Below are 18,120 nucleotides of genomic sequence, written 5' to 3' on the forward strand. Positions count from 1 at the left end.
CAGGATTTGTAGAGGAAAATGAGGATTTTAAATTTAATGCATTGTGGGACGGAAAGCCAATGTAAATCAGCGAGTTGGGGACGACAGGCAAGTGGGATTTAGTGCAGGAAAGGATACAGATGGTAGAGTTTTGGGAGATTGAAGCATAAAATGCCAGTAAGGAGAGAATTAGAGTTGAGACTGGAGGTGACAAAAGCATTGATAAGGATTTCATCAGTCGAGGGGCTGAGGTAGGCAATATTGCAGGTGTAAATAACAACAGGATTTCAATGCTTAAATAAAAGCAGCATGTTTCTTTCTAGCAACTCTGCTTTCAAATGGAACTAAATGAACCCATAGTGCAAAGATGAGGTAAATCAGGAAGTAATATTTTGTTGGCTCCAAGCTTGGTTTTTAAAAGCATGAAGATTGCACAAGGAAAGAAAAGATTGAGGGAGGTAAGGAGTTCCACATTTTTAATATCCTAAGAAAGAATGAGTTACTGATTAGGATGCTGTGCAATGTGTTGAGTTCAAAACAGTATGGTTTTATGAAAGAGAATTGGCATGTCGGGTGGGGTGTTTTGAGCTTAGAAAGAACAAGAAAAGAAAGTTCAGAGTATGACTGACCTCAGATCAATAAAAGTGACAAGAAAGTTTACGACCGAGAGAGGCTAAAGGTTAGAAGTCACCTATCAGATGACAACCTTTTTCGTGTATCCTGTTCAAGGGTGCAAGAGAGGCGTCAGACGTGCCACCTCAAATGTGATCAGCATTCAAACCTTAGACCGACTTGGGTTTTAAAGAGAGTCAAGAGCTGTTAGGTGGAAAACTGCTCGACACCAAGAAACCTGAGCTTCTTAGTGGCATCTGTGGCAATGGAGAAGTGAGAGTCTCATTTGTAGTCACAGCAAATAGTGAGGCCAAGAATGTCAATAAAAAAAGTACGAAGAATGGAACCATTGAAGGTAAAAATTGGTGACTGCTGGTTGAACTTGCAAGAGATGAAGAAATTTCCTTTGAATTTTAAAACAAGATTCTTTTGGTCTGATCGAAGGGCGTTGAGGTGAAGATATCAATCATTGCACAGACGAATGATGGTTGTACACACTGAGGATGTTCAATCTGAAGGAAGTTGAAGAATAGTAGAATCAAGAGCAAAGAAGTGGATACAGTTAGGTGATCATTGAAGAGGTCAATTGTAGTATGAAACAAGAGGTAACAAAGTCCTAAGAACTCTGGAAATCTCAGAGACTGAGCCATAAACAACCACATGGGGGGAGGAAACTGGATAGACATGAACGTAGTTTTGTTGGGAGACAATATAATGACCTTTAATTCTAACTCTTTTCTTGTATGGAGTTTTCCAAGTGTGTAGACAGATGGCCAACATACAAGATCTATTCAACATAACAGTTCGTGAATAGAAATAGAAATTCCTTTACATGAGAAAAATTCTAATTTCTTACCTGATTTTTCTGATAAAGGAAACAATCTGGCCAAGAATAACTGAATTCTTCCACAGAAAACAGTGTTCTGTGACTTGGAAAGTCTTCGTAGGAGATCTGCAAAATTATTTAGTTATTGGAAAACATACAGAAAGGGCATTAGAGCAGCACAACATGCTGGAACTCTAACATACAACATTATGGAGAAGAGGGATGAAGACATGCACCCATAACTCCATGAGATGTTCGTCATGGTATAACAGAAAGGCATCACAAGTGGAGGGAGGGGAGGGGGGGGGGGGGGGGGGAGAGGGAAAGAGAAAAAAAAGAGAAAATAATCTGTTCCTTTAGTATAAACCAGTTTAATTAAACCTATATCAGAATAGGATGCTTCAGGGTACAATTACATGGTTGACTTAATTAATTTGCAGACTTTATTTTTGCTTTGGCTACTTCATTGACTAGAATTACATTTGAAGATAAGGGAGTTCACATAAAAACTAGCACAAATATAATACACTGGACCCAAGAACTCTGACTCAAAAATAAATGATATAGAGTAACGTGTTGTGGAGAGGGTACAAAGGATCCATAAGCAAAACAATGTAATTGTGTCATAGTGAGGCCAAAAGAAATCTGATCTTAACTAACCCAACATACTGAAGGAGGCCATATAGAGGTAATAGCTTCATGAGAGAGAATGAGGAAGGGAGAAGTAAATTAATGGGAGAAGTAAACAGAAGGCTTCTGAATTTAGGTGTCCTGACTCATTTCAGATTCATGCTGTAACTACTAACTTTGGAGGTGCAGGATTAAGGATCAGTCATTGGCCAAGTTTACAAACAGACAATTCCAATGATGTGTTTAATGGATGGTGGCATCCCATGGTACAAGAAATTTGAAATCTTTGACTTTTATGCCCAAGTTCTGCTGCTGAGTTCCACTTTGTTGATACTGCCTCTATGTTCTATTCAATCTTAGACTCCAAGGCAAGCCAGCAATCATTGTATACTGAAATGATCACAAGAATATTTTGTCTGGTGTTTAGGATGGGCTGTTTTATAAAAAGACTAAATGATCTTCAAAACAATTTCAGTGCCTGCTTCAGTGTGTGGAGATATAATTCATCAACTTACAGTGCAACACAACAGGGATTTCTGTTTTATATAACTTTACATAGATGGGATAAATTGTTTTAAAAACACTTCAGCTAGTGGTATCTCAAAAGCCACTGTCAAACGGGCACTGCTTTAATTCAGGTCCAAGACCGATGTCCATGAGCTGGCTCCCTTATCCCAACAGCAGATATACACTCAGATTTTTGTGACTCTGCGACACTGCAGAAACACTCGGATTTCATGTAAAGCTTTTCCTCACAGGTATGTGTTCGAAGGTACAAGAAATATTAAAAGTTGAGATATTTATTATTTTTTTAATTCAGTTTGAAATATCAACAAGGACTTAAATATTATATTGTAATCTAGTGAAATCTGCTAGGTTTCCTCTTGCGTCTGTTAAATGTTATTTTATAATAAATCTGATTCATAGTTTATTGCCCGAGATATACATTCTGTCAGTGCTATTTGTTCATAGCCAGAGAGACCAGGAGAGTACAAAGGATTTTATATTATGTCCAGTGACCTTACCAACAGCATAAAGGATTTATTGTTCACCATGGGCACACTACACTATTAGATACTTTGCATGCAAGGTGGAAGTGGTCATTAACACTAGGTACAAGTATGTGGACAGTGCCACACTGTAATAATCTATTCCTGCACTTCTGGTATTTGTGTCGTATCACTTCTGTATAGTCTTACTTGTAAATAAATCTGACTCTTAGTTTTAGAATGAATGTAATGGTCTGACAGTCTTTCAGAATGGACAAGAGAACATGATCAACATCTCACTTACTGTTTAGTGCAATATGACACGGGTAAAGAGTAATTGCTAGCCTTGAGGCACATTATCCCATTCACACATGCATGAAGGTGCAGGTTTGATTTATAGGAGACTGGTGTATTTATAGAAACTGCTCAAGCACAAAGTATTTTGAGAAAGAAAAAAGTTTTTAAAGAAAGCCTGAACAGCAACACCACGTTGATCCTATTTTTACATATATTTGACTGTAAACAATTTACAAAAGTCTGGACCAGTTGTACCCACTTACCATTGCACATTCTTAATAAGTAGTTTTTCCCAGCAGAGTAAAATGTTGCCTAAGAGCAAAACACAATTGTTACCATGACCACTTTACATTGCTTATGCTACCCTCGGAATTCTCCCCCCCCCCCCCCCCCCCGCTGCCTTTGTTGTTCTTCGGTCAATCACAGGGTGGTATCAAAAGCAGTCCAAGAGCTATGGGCTCAATTTTAAAACGGAGCCGGGAAGGGGGTGGGGACATCAAATTGAGGTTGGAAACCCATTAGTATGGGTTTCCCGGACGTCTTTTATTTTTTTGTCAGTTTCCTATCCGACTGACTGACATTCTGGTCTCAGTCGAACGGGAGACCAGCCAGAGAGAGGACGTCTTCAGCTAAGTCTGTGTTAGTATGAATTGGGGGGGGCATAGCACGGATGGGCACGATCGTTTGGGGGCAGGAGGGTCAGCAGTCGGAGGATCGGAATGGGGGGAAGAGGGTCTGTGATCAGGGTCAGTGCAGGTAGGCTTGTTGAGCCTGGGGGAAGCACTCCTGCTCCTCCGGGCCCACAAGCTGTGACTTTCTAGGCACTTACCTGTTAGTCTCAGGCCTTCTCGACTCCTTTCACAAGGCGTAAAGCAGAAGGCCCAGGAATCCCGGCCCCCTGGGGTTGAAATCGGGAATTCGAGAAAAACGGAGGCCTGAAGCCTCCTTGAAAGGTTATAAGGCCCGACCCGCTTCCTGGGAGCGGGTATGTCGCCCGCCCCGTGAAAACAGGAAATGAGCGGGTTGGAAGCAGGTCTGAAATGGTGGCAATTTTCAATGTCCCCAACCCACCCGTTTTTTTTACTTTGAAAATTGAGCCCTATGCCTCAGATTTTCCCTTGTTTTGGGAAAGTTCCTGGCCTCCACCTGGTGCATACATTACAAGTGGCTACACATCAAAAGCAATTCATCAGCTGTGAAGCGCTTTTTACTCACAGTTGATGCTGGTAATTCAAGAGAATTGGGGAAATTAATTTAAAGAATACCCAATGGAAAACTGTTACATAGAATTACATAGAATGTACAGCACAGAAACAGGCCAATCGGCCTAACTGGTTGATGCTCCACACAATCATCCTCCCACCCTTCTTCATCTAACCCCATCAACATATCCTATTATTCCTTTCTCCCTCGTGGTTATACAGCTTCCCCTTAAATGCATTTACGCCTCAACTACTCCTTGTGGTAGCGAGTTCCACATTCCCATGGGTAATAGGAACCAATAATTGTGAATTCAACAATTTACCAGTATGAGATTTGTGCCATAAGTATGATATAAAAGTATTAGAAGTTCAAATTTACTTAATTGTGGCTTTAAGCAGCTTTAGTTCAAACTATATGGACTTCTACACAATCGCAATTAATAGTCCTTTGCAACTGGCTAATAGGAGCCACAATGAGTCTCAGATCATGTGATCACCCCATCTTCCTCTAAAATCCTCCAGAATAGAATACACGTTGGTCAACAGTGTAATTAAAAAGGTCACTGACCTTCTATCACCTGGTTAGTTAGGAAACCTAAGCCACTCAGGATACTTTTCCAAATCAATTCCCACCCAGAGACATGCTCTTTAAAATAACAATGACTGCGAAAACAATAGCCTCCCTTCAGATATGTACTTTTTGCTCCTATTTTGGTTGTGTTGGCTTCTGTTGCCAGTCTAAGACTGGTAAAATGGGCAGTTACATGGCAGATGAAATTTAACGCAGAGAAGTGCGAAGTGATACATTTTGGTAGGAAGAAGGAGGAGAGGTAATATAAATTAAATGGTACAATTTTAAAGGGGATACAGGAACAGAGACACCTGAGAGTGTTTGTAGACAATTCTTTGAAGGTGGCAGGACAAGTTGAGAAGGCTGTTAAAAAAGCATACGGCATCCTGGTCTTCATTAATAGAGGAATAGAGTATAAAAGCAAGGAAGTTATGTTAAACCTTTATAAAACACTGGTTAGGCCTCAGCTGGAGTATTGTGTTCAATTCTGGGCACCAAACTTTAGGAAGGATGTCAAGGCCTTAGAGAGGGTGCAGAAGAGATTTACTAGAATGGTACCAGGGATGAGGGGACTTCAGTTATGTGGAGAGCCTGGAGAAGCTGAGGTTGTTCTCCTTAGAGCAGAGAAGGTTAAGAGGAAATTTAATAGAGGTGTTCAAAATCATGAACGGTTACAATAGAGTAAATAAGGAGAAACTGTTTCCAGTGGCAGACGGGTCGGTAACCAGAGGACACAGATTTATGGTGATTGGCAAAAGAACCAGAGGTGACATGAGGATCACTGTTTTATGCATAGAGTTGTTATGATCTGGAATGCACTGCCTGAAAGGGTGGTGGAAGCAGATTCAATAATAATTTTCAAAAAGGAATTGGATAAATACTTGAAGGGAAAAATGTTACAGGGTTATGGGGGGGTGGGGGAAAAAAGAGCACAGGAGTGGGACTAATTGCATAGCTCTTTCAAAGAGCAAGCAAAGGCACGATTTGCTGAATGGCCTCCTTCTGTGCCGTAATCTTTTACTGCTAATGGCAAGCTATTTTTATTTATAATTAGCATAGAGGTTTCAGTGTACTATCATCTGTGTACTGCATTTTTTTTTAACAATTCCCCCCATCTTCTTTTTCGATTCCACTGCATTCATTAACCTAGGTACAAAGGCAAACTATCTAAGGCCATGACTGCTCTGAAAATGCAAGAATTATAGGAAGTGCTTCGTTGTTGTTTTGTGATTGAGATTCCCAATATACTAACAATTTAAATTTTATTTTCACTCATTGAAAAATGACTAAGAAATGAACTTGTAGAAAGTAAATAGTGTTAAGTTGTCTGTCTTTCAGGAAACAGGTGATTAAAAATAAATGTTGGTCAATTATTTCAACTGAACTGTTTTTGTTGAACAACTGTTTTATTTCAAGCATTACTTACGGATTTCCAAGTTCCAACATTTTTTTCAACAAAAGTGAATATCCTGTCGCACTGGTCGAGAGGAAGACAATCGAGAACATCACCAAGCAGTATAAAGGGTGTTGTAGCAGAGCAGATACCTACACAAGCACAAAAACACAACATATATGCTATTGCTCTTTGTGGTAATTTCACTCTTGTAACTTACCCTAATCGAATTTTAAAAACTAGTTTCAGTGGTACAGTTCGTCACCATACATTTTCTTCCAATCGAGGAGGGGGAACAGATTGTTCTCCAAACATCACAGCTGCACACAGACCACAGTACAGAGTATCAGTGTTGTTGCATTACCAGTTTTCTGTCACAATTAAAAACCTTCAAAGTTTTAGTTTGCTTTTTCCCTCCAAATACAGTGAATTTTGATATGTCCTAAACTGCCCAATTCTTTAAGAAAAAACAACCAATACTAATAAGCACTGAAGTTATGAAATTATTACAGCATAACTTCAATGCCTGTTAGTGAGATAGCATCGTGTTTTTAAACTATTAAGCACTGATGTTATTCTGCACCAAGTGAAAGGAGCTAAATGTTCTGCCACTAATAAATTAAATTATTTTAATATATATCTGTTTACATAACACTTTAGTCATCTTAATGAATTACCTGGGCTGAAGAGGGCAAAAAGATTTTAAAATTCTTAATACTGTCATATTAAGTCTGTAATACAAAGAATTCATGATGAGGAACAATCATTAATGCTAGAGGTATCTTATCACAGGTAACATATTGGTAGTTCAAATAAGGTTTTAATGACAGAAGTGAGAATTTGATGGGACAAGGAGATTAAACCATTAAATATTGAGAATAAAAACATCCACTTTAACAAGAAAAAGGGACAGTCAATTTTCATCTTTGTAAAGCAGTAGATGTTAATCAATGTTTGAAACTGAAATTGGTATTGTCCCAAATCAGGTAATTTCCCCCCTTCTCATTGTTTAAGCCTTATTGTTCTCACTTCATGTTATTATCCTGACTGAAAACACATGCAAGTATCCTGCTCCCCAACCTCCATCGGTCTGTTCTTAAATTATGTGCTAGAAGGTAAGAATAGCCCAGGCAATATGACATCCTGATTTATCTGCTTGTGTTAGCCTTCACCCAAAGTGTCCTGAAAGACTTTGCCAAGGCTGGAAACATACTGGGAAAAACCTGGTGTGAATACATCCTGCCACAATGCGTGAATATGCCAATGTGCATTTCTATTCTGCTGCCTCTAAAATATTCCCATCATAATAAGTTGGAATGAACAGGCATTTTTAAATAGGGTCCACTTTCCCCCACCCCAACTATATCGTCCGAAGACTAAATTTGTTGTTGGAAAAGGCATTGAATCAGATCCGTATGTTTTAAAATTAAGCCATTTTACAGGTAACTATCTGCTCTCCTGTGATGTTGCTCACAGATAACCTGCGGTCCAGAGCATGGTTGACGTATTTAGCTGGTAACCTGGTCTGCCCCATTAATGCCGTTGCTCAGGTAATCCCTGTGGGGATGTAGTGTAAACAAGCCCTGAAGTCAATCAGAGCATAACTGCTGGTTGGTGAGGAAAGTTTGCAGATTTCCAAGTGCTTGTAAATTTTCAGCTCCAAGACAGAAAAGACTTTTCTTTCTTTTTATGCTTTTGATACTTGACTGTGATAGACCAGTGAATCTTCCATGGCATTGCTCACAGGTAGTCTTGGTTCTGGAGCACGATTGTGATGTTTGGCTGATAACCTGGCCACTGCCTTTAAGGCTTCAAGTCAATGACTAACTTTCTCTTTCTAAAATTGTTCTGCCTCTGAAAAAAAAATGTCTGGTCCGTGAGAAAATGCACGTTAGGTGCAAAGATATGACTTGGTGACAGTTGGTTTACTCCTCCTACACAATAAAAATGTAATCATATTTTTCAATTACCCCTACAAAGAAAGCACTGAATGCAACTCTTTGTGCGGTACCTCCACATTTTGACACACAGTAACAAAATAAATATAAAGCACTCAATATCTTTCACATAATGTGCAACAGCTATGGTGCTCTTTTGTATTAGACTGTAAAATAAATCTCCAACAATAACTGTCAAATCATATAGTACACAATACTACTTATTAAATCACAATTCAATTGTGGAGACCTACATTCTGGTGTCCAAGATAGCCGCTGACAAAAGAACAAAAATGACAATGACTCAAGGTTCTATGAACTGTACAAACTTTGGAGCATGTTCCAAGGCAGTAACATCTTGGGAATTAAATTACATTTAGACTCTCAAGCTTTGACCTGTTATGACATCATCTAATCCCCTTGATGTGTTACTGCATTAAAATACACTTCAGGTTATATGTTTTCCGATACAACTATTCAAACAGCTTATATTAACATTTTTATGTAAATTATATATTTACATAAATATATACTGTATGTGATACCAATTTATTATATAACAGTATATTAGCTACACAAAGCAATTAAATGTTCTTGATTATAGCCTCAAACATTTTAACATCCAAGAGTATTCAAAGTTGAATGTTAGAGAACTCCTATTTAGAATAACAATACGCATTTTGGATATAAATTTGAATATGTGGTTACCTTCTGTGACTCCATTAATGCTAAGGGAGATAATAGACAAGAAATCTTCACATTCCCCTTGTTCTAACTAAAATAGAGAGAAAAAAAGTTTCAAGAACAAAGTTACTAAAGCCTACAATATTAGTGGTTCATTTATTTGAAGTCATAACATTTCTAACCCAGTTAATTATGCTCCATTAAATTTAACACGTGCAAAAGATCTGATGGTCATCTTTGAGTAACCTGAATTACAAAAAGTTAAAATTATCCAAGTTATCAGACCTGAAATTCTAAAACTGATTACAAAATTATGCGCTATTTACTTGGATTGCTAAATTAGATGGTCAGTCATTCTCTTCTAGAAGACTTTGTTCAGAACATTTTAATTTCAAGAAATCATTGGCAACTACATAGAAAAATGGTTAAGTATTAGCTTCACTGTCACTACCTAACAGCATCATGGGAGCACCTTCACCACATGGACTGCAAGGGTTCAAGAAGGCGGCCAACTATCACCTTCTCAAGGGCAACTAGGGATGGGCAATAAATGCCGGCTTTGCCAATGACGCCCATATCCCGAGAATAAAAAAAAATAAGTCCTTGCCTGATAAAAATTCAACATGCCAAAACACAAATACATTTTTTTTGTTATAAACTTTTCTTTTGATCTTAATTTTTCTACTAAAGACTACTTGCTAGCAAGCATCACCTTTCAATCAGATAGATAAGACTGTTTGGACACAAGTAGTTACTGGCCACTGATAATGTTACCCCTTGACTAGACAGGAAACAATCCTTCAAACAGAAAGTCTTATTTACAACTGCTGTTTGACCTAGAGCTGACAAAGTTTAACCAGATAATTTTGAGTAATAGGCAGTCTTAAGATTCAAGCCCATCACTTTGGCTGGAAGACAAGCACCCAACAGCTGAGCTACCAGGTCACGTAGTAAATGTAAATTCAGACACAGCTAATACCACTTTTCTCTACAATCGGTAAAGTTGCACTACAATAACACTATGAATAGAAGTAGTGACCTGTGAGCAATGCTCTCCATTCATTAATTCTTTGGTGAAAAACTTGATTTTATCATATTAAGGAGAGCTCTAAATAAAGATCTACTCCAAGGGTGTAACAAACTAGTAGTTTGACAAATTTATTAGAGTTTTTTGAGGATGTAACTAGCAGGGTAGATAAAGGGGAACCAGTGGATGTGGTATATTTGGATTTTCAAAAAGGCACCCGATAAAAAGATGTTACACAAGGTAAGGGCTCATGAGATTGGCGGTAATATATTAGCATGGATAGAGGATTGGTTAAAAGGACAGAAAACAGAGAGTAGGGATAAACGAGTCATTCTCCGGTTGACGGGCTGTAACTAGTGGGGTGCCGCAAGGATTGGTGCTTGGGCCTCAGCTATTTACAATCTTATATTAATGACCTAGATGAAGGGACCAAGTGTAATGTGTCCAAGTTTGCTGACGATACAAAGCTAGGTGGGAAAGTAAGCTGTGAGGAGGACACAAAGAGTCTGCAAAGGTATATAGACAGGTTAAGTGAGTGGGCAAGAAGGTGGCAGATGGAATATAATGTGGGGAAATATGAGGTTATTCACTTTGATAGGAAGAATAGAAAAACAGATTATTTTTTAAATGGTGAGAAACTATTAAATATTGGTGTTCAGAGAGACTTGGGTGTCCTCATACAAGAAACACAAAAAGTTAGCATGCAGGTACAGCATTCAATTAGGAAAGCAAATGGAATGTTGGCCTTTATTGCAAGAGGGCTGGAGTACAAGAGTAAGGACGTCTTACTACAGTTGTAGTGAGGGCTTTGGTGAGACCTCATCTGGAGTACTGCATACAGTTTTGGTCTCCTTATCTAAGGAAGGATATACTTGCCTTGGAGTCGGTGCAACGAAGATTCACTAGATTAATTCCTGGGATGAGAGGGTTATCCTATGAAGGGAGGTTGAGTAGAATGGGCCTATACTCTCTGGAGTTTAGAAGAATGAAAGGTGATTTCATTGAAACATAAGATTCTGAGGGGGTTGACGGGATAGATGCTGTGAGGTTGTTTCCCTTAGCTGAAGAATCTAGAACTAGGGAGCATAGTTGGAGGCTAAGGGGTCGGCCAATTAAGAGGGTTGTGAATCTTTGGAATTCTCTATCCCAGAGGGCTGTGGATGCTGAGGCGATGAGTATATTCAAGGCTGAGATAGACAGACTTTTGGACTCTAAGGGAATCAAGGGATATGGAGATCAGGCAGGAAAGTGGAGTTGAGGTTGAAGATCAGCCATGATCTGATTGAATGGCAGAGCAAGCTCGAGGGGCCGTGTGCCCTACTCCTACTCCTATTTCTTACATTCTTATATTCTTAACATACAAGGTATTTCCCTTCACAATTTAGGAAATAAGGTGAAATTTGGAAGAATACACCCCACCCCCCCAGCAAATATGCACATTTCCATTTAAACTACTTCAAACAATATTTCATATTTTTGAATACAATATCAAACAATTTGCTAGATAACCCAGAAGGATGGTTCTGGTTGTGAAAGTCTCAGCAAAGCTCTACAATTCTCATATTCCTAAAGAGAGAGTAAGTTTTACTGTTTTATTGTTTTCCTTTCCGTTTTAACTATGCGTTGTGGAAAAAGGCCTGGGGCCACTGATTACTTTATTCTTCTATCACCAGTCCTTCCAGGTTTGATGCACTTTTATGCAATAAAGACTAATGCAACTGTGTCCATAATTATATAATATAGATATACTGTATAATACTTGTAATGTTTAATCTACATTCATGCTAATACAATTTTTTTTTTTACTTCAGTTTGTTCCTAACTTCATAGCCATCATTACATGCAACATCTGAAGTTGTAAACAAAATGTCTCATACTCTGCCATAAATAACAGAATTCCATTGACACTTACAATTTTTTCTTCAAGAATACCTCTGAATGCCTGATCTAGTGTTGTTTTCTTTTCTGTTTCACTGCATTGAAACAAAGCAAGCATACATTCTTAAACAAAAACATTCCACCCTCTGATAATCATATAAAAGCCAAATTTACCACATCAGAAGCTCTTTTACGTCGGTAACTTTTAAATGTATAAGCTAAAATGTCAATTCACTCACCCTCCACTCAACTGGCTGAAGATAAGAATTAGTGGCTTGACATTCTTGCTGTTCAAAGCTTCTTTTGTACAAATCTAGTGAAACAAAAGTAAACTGCAGTGAGTAAAGCTCACAAATTGATTTCATGGTTAGTTTTCAAAATGTTGCCTTTCTTACTCAATTACAAACAGTTTATCTATTGTGTGAATTAACAGTCTCTTACAACTACTAAAACAATTTTTCTAAGTCCAGTCTTCCTGCTGTGCAATTCCACCAATCTGAAGTTTGATCCAGTTTCCTGCGCAGAGCATGGTACATTGACAAATGCAATAGGCTCATCACTGAACCTCCAACTCCAATTGACCTGTCGTAAAGTTGAAAGTACACGGGACTGCTTCCCTAATTATTCAAATATAAAATAAATATTAATGCCATAATAGATGGAATGAGTACTTTTTCAACAAAATAGAAAGAGAAATTGTTCCTTCAGATGCTAAAAAATAAGCTTTTGTATGGATTCAGTTAACCTAGATATTTTCCTCCGGCCGTTCCTCCAGCATATCCTCCAATCACCATGACCAACAACACGTTATCTGCTAACATATGAAAATTAATTGTTTTGTAAACATCCACCATATTCACAACTTAAACATATCAAATGCAAAAATCTGGACTGGAAGGCTGGAGGAAAGGAATAATTGCTCCAGTCAAAATGCATTAATATCTTTTGAAACCCATCTACAGTTGGTCTTGTATTGGTTCTTCAGCTACCACACAAGAGAACATGTTATGCAACCTCATTACATACAAAACAACTATTGTGTCCAGTGACATCATGTTATCAGCTCTTCACAAACATGCAATGGACAAACTGCCACAGCAAGTTTGCGCATGTACAAAATAATGAGGCCCACAGTGAAGCCACTTTACAGGAAGACCTGCTACACTAACTACTGGTAAATACAGGAGAGCACCTCAATTAGTAATAAATTCATATTTTGAGCACTAGGTGGTTTATTTTCTGTATATCAACAGCTCACAATATGTATCCTCTGTATATTTTCTCCCCTCCTGCTACATTTTTTGTATCAGTCACGTCCATCTGTCCAAAGTTTCATGCAAGAGTTTTCCGATTGATTTTCTATAGGCTCAAATCTAATTTTGATGTTTGGTTTAGTATTTCTAATAGTTGCAAATAGGATCTATAGTATCATTCAAAGAATAGATTATTTGGTCATTCATCACTGTTGTTTGTGGGATTTTGCTGTGCACAATTGGCTGCAGTGCTTGCCTACATTACGAAGTTCCACGCAAAAGGCTACCAGTTAAGGTCAAAGCTATGGGCATCCAGAGAAAATTTTGGGAATGGGTTATAAATTGTCTGAAAGGTGCCTGTTAATGAATTTACGTCTTGGGAGAAGTTGGGGGTGCTCCAGAGATTAACGTCGTGACTATGACTGTTTCTGATTTACATCAATGATTTGGATTTAGAACACCATGATAATTTGTCAAATTTGCACTTAACACCAAACTAGGAGAGTTGAACTGGAGGAGGCAGTTCAGAAACTACAGAACGAACAGGACAAAATATGTGAGTGGGCAGAACAATGGCAAATGAAATTTAACAGACAATTGTAAACTACTGCACACAGAAAGGAAAAATGGGCAACATGTACTCCATGAATGGTATTGGAATAGCTACAAATGGAGTTTTAGTTTACTTAACATGTCAAATGGAGCAACAATGATCAAAACTAATAGAATGCTGAACAATATACTCAGAACAGTAGAATGCAAATCAGAGGAAGTCATGAGCTTTGGTCAGACCTTGAGTAATATGTCCAGCTCTGGTCACCAAGACACAAGGAAAACATTCAAGGCAGTACATATAAGAGCCACAAGGCTGATCCTCAGAGTCAGGGGTCTGAGTTATGGGGAAAGGCTAGGGAAACTTGGGCTTGAATAAGACTTCAGTTAGAATGCTATGTGAGCATTGGGCTCCGCACTATAGGATGGATATTGTGGCTTTAGAAAGTGTACTAACACTTTCACTAGGATGCTGTCTGGTATGAGGGAATACAAATATGAAGACAGATTTGAAAAACTGGGTCTTTTGTACTAGCGCACAGATTATGGGGCAATATGATAGAAGCATTTTAAAATTATGAAAGGATGAGACAGGATAGATAGCAGACTGTAGATACAAGATTAAATAAATGCAAGAGATCTGGAACAGAGAACAAGAGAAACTTCTTTACACAGAGTTGTGAGGCTGTGGAATTCACTTCCATAGTTAGTGGTTAAGGTAGAAACTATGTCAACATTTAAGATTAGATTGGAAAGTTGGATGAAGGAAAAGGGGTTGAAGGGATATGGGAACAGAGCACGTAAACATGATTAGAACGGTTTGCTCATATGAACGGTAAATGCTGAATGGCCTATTCTACACAAATTTCTATGAATTTCTGGTTGGCTGTTTGACTGAACCAATCACAGCAAACTTGGGCTTTTCAACCTTGAAAGGTGGCATCTGAAAGGTGATCCTATAGAGGTATACAAGAAAACTAATTGCTAAGGTAGAACAAGGGGACACTGGTTAAAACTAGTAAAAGGCAAATTTAAGACCTTAATAAGACTTCAGTTAGAATGCTATGTGAGTATTGGGCTCCACACTATAGGATGGATATTGCAGCTTTAGGAAACGTAATAAAAAAATGCCACACCAAGATTTTGCTGCATTCCCAGTCACTATGAAACTCTCTAGGTACATTATAATGCTTACGTTATCACAATTTGGATGTTTATAAACTACACACAAATGAAATTTAATTTTTTAAGTTGATGCCCCAACTCAGACTGACAACTACTGATTCATGTTCCCCTGGCCCCCAACACTCCAAAAACAGGCTCCCACTGCCCCTACTCAGCAGCAGGCACTGCACCCCTCACTGCTCCCAGAATTATTCTATGCAATTTCCCTCCCTGCGTACACATTTTCTGCTTAATAACTGCCATCCCCGGTCTGCAAACACCACCATGGGAAATCCACTTTTAAATAAAGAACGAGAGTGGAGCATGTTATAAAGCTGCAAAACATTGCAAGATTGAGAATACTTAGGAAGCACTGGAACTTCACTTTCACATTTTAGTCTAGGCTCATTGGTAGCATTCACACCTTCAAAGGTTGTGGGTTCAAACCACACTCCAGAGACTTGAGCATATAATCTAGACTGACTAATCTAGTGTAGTACTGAGGGAGTGCTGCACTGTCAGAGGAGCCATCTTTCAGATGAGACATCTTAAAATGAGACATCTGCCCTCTCAGGTGCACATAAAATAACCCATTGTACTATTTGAAGAGCAGAGGAGTTCTCACAGTGCTCTGGCCAATATTTATCCCTCAACCAATTTCATTAAAATATATAATTTGGTAATTTATCTTCAGAACCACGTAATTGGCTGTGAAGCACTTTGGGTCATCCTGAGGTCGTGAAAGATGCCATGTAATTGCAAGTTCTTTCTTCTTTCAACCCTTTAATATTTTACTTCATTAAGCCATACTTCAGACTATCCATCTCTTAATAGAAATCTGATTTGAATAGCTACATCTAACGAAAATAATATTTTCAGTTACTCAATTGGCACCCTTTCAAATACTTTTCGCAATGACAGCAAAAGGTCTGCGTGTGACAATTACTCCAAACAAACCGTCTGGTGTGTAACTTCCTCCCGCTCCTACACCTCACCTTCATCTCTCCATCCCCTCCTCCCTCCCTCCCTAGCACGTGTTATATAACATAAGTTAGACTTTATTAGGCCCGAATATTGCGGGTTATTGCAAATTAATGCCGCGCCAGGTGTTCGAGATTACTGTTTTATGTCACTGGTAACAACTCTTCCTTCCTCCTTCCCCAGGCCCAGGAAACTCATTTAACCACAACCCGCCCCCGCCCCGTACAATAAATATTACCACTGCACAGTATCAACAAAGAGGAAAGGGTCGATCACTCGCGGACACTGAGTGCCGACGACTCCTTACACTGAATTTCTGTCGCGCCTCATTAAACTGGAACACGCCAGGAGACATTTTGACCGGAAGACCCAAGCGCGATGCGAACTGGGAAACAGGATCTCGGCGCAACAGCGCCCCCTCCCTCAGAGCGAGATTAATGCGTTAGACCGAGCGCGACATTGCAGTCCGCAACTTGACTCGAGCCACACTGTTAGAGAACAACATTACAGTCCTCAACATGACTCAAGCCGCACTATTAGACCGAGCGCGACATTACAGTCCAAAACATGATGCAAACCGCACTGTTAGTGCAGAACATTACAGTCCACAATGTGATGCAAACCGCACTGTTAGACAGATTACAACACTACACAGAGTGTAACATTACAGTCTGCAACATGACACAAATTGTAATATTGCACAGACTGAAACATCACACAGTAAGCAAGTTCTTTTTTTATTTAACTTAATTTAATTTACTAGAAATGTTCACTTTTAAAGAAATGCAGCAAATCTATTCCCATCACTTATTTCGGCAGTTTGTTCCAGAGGGTGATGACTGTTAAAAGAAATACACACTGGCATCTAACCTATTTTTTCCTATGGATTTCATATGTGCCAATTTAGAACATGAGCAAAAGTTGACCAACAACTTCAAAAAAAGATGATACAGCCACAAAAGCTGACAACTCAAAAACAGCGATAAATATAGACCTGTGACATGAGAACAAGGAGGTGACCGAAAGTGCAGTGGGACATGGGCTGGCATATCCTCCACTGCAGATATACTCAACATTCCATCATTCTCATTGCAGTACATGCAAGCACAGTTAAAGAAGAAAGAAAGACTTGCATTTATATAAGCACCTTTCATGACCTCAGGACATCCCAAAGCGCTTTACAGCCAATTAAGTATTTTGAAGTGTAGTCACTGTTGTAATGTAGGAAGTGTAGCAGCCAATTTGCGCACAGCAAGGTCTTATAAACAGCAATGTGATAATGACTAGCTAATCTGTTTTAGTAATTTTCATCGAGGTACATAAGAACAAAAGAAATAGAAGTAGGAGTAGGCCATACAGCCCCTCGAGCCTGCTCCGCCATTCAATAAGATCATGGCTGACCTTCGACCTCTACTCCATTTTCCCACCTGATCCCCACATCCCTCGCCCATTCCCCTCCAAGTCACACCCCATATGGACTTGGAAATATATCGCCATTCCTTCATCGTCGCTGGGTCAAAATCCTGGAACTCCCTTCCTTACAGCACTGTGGGAGAACCTTCACCACACGGACTGCAACGGTTCAAGAAGGTGGCTTACCACCACCTTCTCAAGGGCAATTAGGGATGGGCAATAAATGCTGGCCTCGCCAGCGATGCCCACATCCCATGAACGAATAAAATAAATCCCTTGATTCCCTTATAGAGTCCAAAAATCTATCGATCTCAACCTTGAATACACTCAATGACTGAGCATCCACAGCCGTCTGGGGTAGAGTATTCCAAAGATTCATAGCCCTCTGAGTGAAGAAATTTCTCCTCATCTCAGCATTAAATGGCTGACCCCTTATCCTGAGACTATGCCCCCAGTCCTAGACTCTTCAGCCAGGGGGAACAGCCTCTCAGCATCTACCCTGTCTAGCCCTCTCAGAATCTTATATGTTTCAATATGAGATCACCTCTCATTCTTCTAAACTCCAGAGAGTATAGGCCCATTCTACTCAATCTCTTCTCATAGGATAACTCTCTCATCCCAGGAATTAATCCAGTGAACCTTCATTGCACTGCCTCTAAGGTAATTGTCTCCTTCCTTAGGTAAAGAGACCAAAACTGCACACAGTATTCCAGGTGTGGACTCACCAAAGCC

General features: G+C 39.2%; 1 protein-coding gene across 3 annotated transcripts in view; it reads right to left on the reverse strand.

Moving 5' to 3' along the window:
• Window positions 1-16,350, reverse strand: part of thoc1 (THO complex 1) — a 44,368-nt gene extending 28,018 nt beyond the window's left edge. For all 3 annotated transcript variants that reach the window (XM_067979748.1, XM_067979747.1, XM_067979749.1), the window contains exons 1-7: window positions 16,283-16,350; window positions 12,265-12,338; window positions 12,060-12,120; window positions 9,145-9,211; window positions 6,533-6,651; window positions 3,597-3,645; window positions 1,448-1,543 (exon numbers count right to left, since the gene is read on the reverse strand). In XM_067979748.1, coding sequence (XP_067835849.1) covers window positions 1,448-1,543; window positions 3,597-3,645; window positions 6,533-6,651; window positions 9,145-9,211; window positions 12,060-12,120; window positions 12,265-12,338; window positions 16,283-16,330 — 514 coding nt within the window. In that variant the 5' untranslated portion in view covers window positions 16,331-16,350. The remainder of the gene's footprint in view (window positions 1-1,447; window positions 1,544-3,596; window positions 3,646-6,532; window positions 6,652-9,144; window positions 9,212-12,059; window positions 12,121-12,264; window positions 12,339-16,282) is intronic.
• Window positions 16,351-18,120: the final 1,770 nt, after the last annotated feature.

The sequence above is a fragment of the Heptranchias perlo genome, chromosome 3 (genome assembly GCF_035084215.1).
Source record: "Heptranchias perlo isolate sHepPer1 chromosome 3, sHepPer1.hap1, whole genome shotgun sequence".
Taxonomy (NCBI): domain Eukaryota; kingdom Metazoa; phylum Chordata; class Chondrichthyes; order Hexanchiformes; family Hexanchidae; genus Heptranchias; species Heptranchias perlo.